General features: G+C 56.5%; 1 protein-coding gene across 1 annotated transcript; it reads right to left on the reverse strand.

Annotated features, from left to right (window-relative positions):
* Positions 1-487: 487 nt before the first annotated feature.
* On the reverse strand, positions 488-4157 carry GADD45GIP1 (GADD45G interacting protein 1; the record flags this gene model as incomplete). Its single annotated transcript, XM_014592647.1, is given in 2 exon segments — positions 488-874; positions 3981-4157. Coding segments are annotated over 2 exon segments (538 nt in total), but the record flags the coding sequence as incomplete, so codon positions are not given.

Genomic DNA, 4157 nt, shown 5'->3' on the forward strand with positions numbered 1-4157 from the left:
CTCCGGACCCAGAGAGGAACCGTGTCTGGCGAAAGGATTTGAAGTGAATAAAGTTTAAAAAAGCCCACTGGTCTGCGCCTGCTGGGGCCCCCGCCAGCTTGTCTGGGTCTGGGGGCTAGGTGGGCACAGGCGCGCCGGGGTGCCGAGAATCCCTGGCAGGCTGGGGCTCCTGTCTCCCCCATGGACACTGTCCTCAGCCCACAGTGCAGTGGGCCCTGGCCCGCCCCGGGAGGGCTGCTCCCACCCCACCCCCAGCCGCAAAGCCGGGTTGGCTGCCTTCCCCCCTGGTAATTGGCTCATTACTGGAGACTAATGTTAGTAAACAGAAGCCGCCTTCTCTGCCGCCATCTGTCCTCTGCCACTTGCCCATTGCTATTGCCCACCGCGGCCCGCTTCCTCTCCCCCAAGCCTGCTGGCCAGCCTGGCCTAGTGGCCCTGCGTGGCGGCTGGGTGGGGCAGGAGGGGCACACACCTGAGAGGACATGGCTATTAGGGGGCCACCAGGCTCTGGCTTTATTGGAAGAGAGGAGGCTCAGGAGCTGGAGGCCCCAGGGGTGGCTGGGTCCTCGCTGGTGGCAGCTGGGCCTTGGCCCGCGGGCGGACCGCCCCCGCAGCAGCCCGCGCCTCCTTCTTCTTCTGCTGCTTCTCCTCCTTGAGGCGCTTGCGCTGCTGCTTCTCCAGGTCCTGCAGCAGCTCCTGGAAGCGGGCGCTCCTGGGGTCCACGTGGTAGCCCAGGCGCTCCTGGGCCTCCGCCTGCAGCCGGGCCTTCCTCTCCTTGTCCGCCTGCGCCTTCTCCCAGCGCTCGCGCTGCTGCTGCCGCCAGTTCTCAATCATCTGGGGCATCTTGGCCATGCGCTCGGCGATGAGCTGCTCCCTGTGGGGAGGAGGGTACAGTGACGCTGGCAGGGCAGGGCCCGGCCCGACCCCACAGGCCTCTGTGCACAGCTGGCCGCTCTCAACTCTCCTGTAGATCGCCTTTTTTTTGGAGAGGTTTTTGCTATAGAATGCGTGTGCTCGTCAGAAAGAGAGAAAGAGAGAATGCGAGAAATCACCCTCCAGCGGGGATGGCCACGCAGCAATCCCTTCTCCATTCTCTCGGGATCTTGGGCACGCACGCACACGTGCCGGGTGTGTTTAAGCCACTGGGTCTAGGACTGGAACAGCGTTTGACTACATGGGAGTCCAGCGACAGCCATCACACTAATTACCGGTCCCATGTTTTTTCAGGTTTTTATCATAGGACACAAGTGCTGAGTTGGGGGGCTTGAGAAATCACCCCCCAGGGGGCATGACCACACTGCAGTCCCTCCTCCATTCCCCTTGGGATTCACACCTGGTGTTTTCAGGCCTTGGGTCCAGGATTCGAGCTGAGCAGTTGGCTATATGGGACACAGTGCCCAACCCCCACCCCACCTGCTGGCCCTGCCCCATGGGATAACACCAAGTCACTGCCTTTGACTGTCAGAAAAAGTAAAGTCCTTGACAGAGAAGCAGGCAGGGAGAGCTGAGAGGCCAGGGCGGCCGCCCCAGGTCAGCCCGAGGGCTGTCTAGGACTCCCCGGCCCAAGGCTGACTCCCTCCCGCAGACATCAGTGCTGAGCAAGCTGTTCACAGAGGCCGAGGACAGGACACCCCTGCGGGCCTGTAACTTTGCAAGTGCCAGTCAGTCCCCATGTTAAGGACTAGAGAAGTGGGGGCTGGCAGGTGGTGTGGTTAATGGTACTGGACTCCCACATGGCCAACCGTGGTTCGAGTCCTGGACCTGGTGGCTTGCTTTCTCACTTTACTTCTTCATCTTTCTCTGATCAAAATCTGGAACATAATAATAAATAAAGCTAAATAAAATCATTCATAAAAAAAAAAGGATTAGAGAAGTGAAGCTAGGGCCAGCAGGTGGTATGGTGATTAAGGCTCTGGACTACAGTCTGAGTGCCAGACCTGGCAGCTAGCTTCCTCTTTCTCGCTTTTTTTTTCTTTTTCTTTCTTTTTTTTCAGAGGTTTTTGCTATAGGGCGCGTGCACGAGAGAGACAGAGATAGAAAGCGAGAAATCTCCCCCCGGGGGGATGGCCACACCGCAATCCTTCTCCATTCTCCTCTAGGGACCTTGGGCACACGCACACAAGCACCCGGCGTGAGTTTTAAGCCACCGGGTCCGGGACGCGAACCCCGGTCCACTACATGGGAACCCAGCGACATAGCCATTATGCTAACTGCTGGTCCCTCTTTCTCGCTTTCACTTTCTTTCTCTCATCAAATTAGGAACAGCAACGATAGGGGCCAGCAGGTGGCATGGTGGTTAAGGGACTGGACACTCCCACATGGCCAACCACAGTTCAAGTCCTGGACCTGGTGGCTTGCTTTCTCACTTTGCCTCTTCCTCTCTGGTCAAATTAAAAATATATATATATTTAAAAAACTAACGATAATAAATAAGATTATTTTTAAAAGTAATAATGACTGGGACCAGCAGGTGGCATGGTGTTTAAAACTGCTTGACTCCCCCACATGACTGTCCATGGTTCAAGGCCCAGACTTGGAGGCTTGTTTTTTTCACTTTCCCTCTCTTTTGCTCTTTCTCTGTCCCTCTGGTAAAATTAAATAATAATGATAAATAATTTTTTAAAAAGGTTTTTGCCATAGGGTGCCAGAGAGACAGACAGAATGTCAGAAATCATCCCTGAGTGGGGAGGCCCATGCTGCAATCCTTTCTCTGTTCTTTGCCTGGGATCTTGGGTACCCGGGCACGCACACGTGCCTGGCCTGAGTTTCAAGCCACCAGGTCTGGGACTCGAATTGCGGTCAGCCATGTGGGAGTCCAGCAACATAACTGCTATGCCATCTGCTGGCCCCCTAAGTAATTCTTTAAAAAAAAGAAAAGGGAAACTATAAGAATTAAGCCCCCCAGATCAGGGTCCTCCAGCAGTAGAGAAGCAGAGAAGGAGGACACTCAGTGCCACTCACTGCCTGGGTAACTGGACATGAGCCTCTGCCTCCCAGGCCTCTGTTTCCTTGGCTCTAAAATAAGGAGAGCTCCCCAAGGTGGCTGGAGGACAAGACCGTTCAACACCAGAAACCCTTGTGACCTGCCCCTGCCTCCCAGTCCAACCTCTGCTCTTAACTCCGGGCCTCATAACCACCCTGCCCACACCTCCCCAGCTCCACTGGCTGCCTGGCTGTCCCTGGAGGCGAGACCCTGCCTCAGGGCCTTTGCACCGGCTGTGCCCTGCCCAGGAGCTCTCCCCCATGCTTAGTCTCGGGTCTCTGCTTCAGCATGACCTCCTTGGGTCCAGCAGGTGGTGCAGTGGTTAAGGCGCTGGACTCCCACATGATCCACTATGGGGATGCAGCACCTGGAGCCTCACGCTAAGTGCATGTGCAGGTATTCCCAAAATCCAGAGAAGGGACTGTGGTGTAGCCATTCCCCCATGGGGTGATTTCTCACTGTCTCTCCGGTGAGTGCATGAGCCATATCACAAAAAAAAGCTCTCAAAAAATAATAAAAATAAAATAAAATAGGGGACCGTCAGATGGTGGGGTGGTTAAGGTGCTGGACACTCCCACATGGTAGACCATGGTTCGAGTCCTGGACTTGGTGGTTTGCTTTCTTACTTTCTCTGTCTCTCTAGTCAAATTAAAATGAATGAATAAATAAAGTTAAAAATAAATTCTTTAAATAAATAATAACCTCCTCAGAGAAGCCTAGACCTCCCAATGGGAATGCTTTATCTTGCTGCTGGTCCCCTGTGGCCACTTGAAGCTAGCCTGTTCTGCTCGGGACAGAGCCTTGCACACAGAAAGCGCTCGGTCAGGGCTGGCCGCAGAATGGCGAGTGGACGTTACCCCGGAGTTCGCGCTGCGGCCGGCGGAGCACGCACGCAGATCCGCACCGAGCACGCTCGGCCACCGGTCCCCGAGCGAGGCACCGTCGCGCCCAGCCCTCCCGCGGGGCCGCCGGCGCAGCTCGGCCTGCACACACGCACCTAGCCCGACGCTTCTGCTCCTCCGCCAGCTGCTGCTCCCGTAGCGACTCCTGCATGGCCGCCAGGCTCGGGTACCACTCGCGCTCCTCGGCCTCCAGCTCCCGCAGCTGCTCTGGCGACGGCCAAAGCGAACCGGCGGCCACCCCGGAGGCGGCGCCATGCCGCGCGAACTGCTTG

Source organism: Tupaia chinensis, unplaced genomic scaffold, assembly GCF_000334495.1.
Source record: "Tupaia chinensis unplaced genomic scaffold, TupChi_1.0 Scaffold138060_1, whole genome shotgun sequence".
NCBI lineage: Eukaryota > Metazoa > Chordata > Mammalia > Scandentia > Tupaiidae > Tupaia > Tupaia belangeri.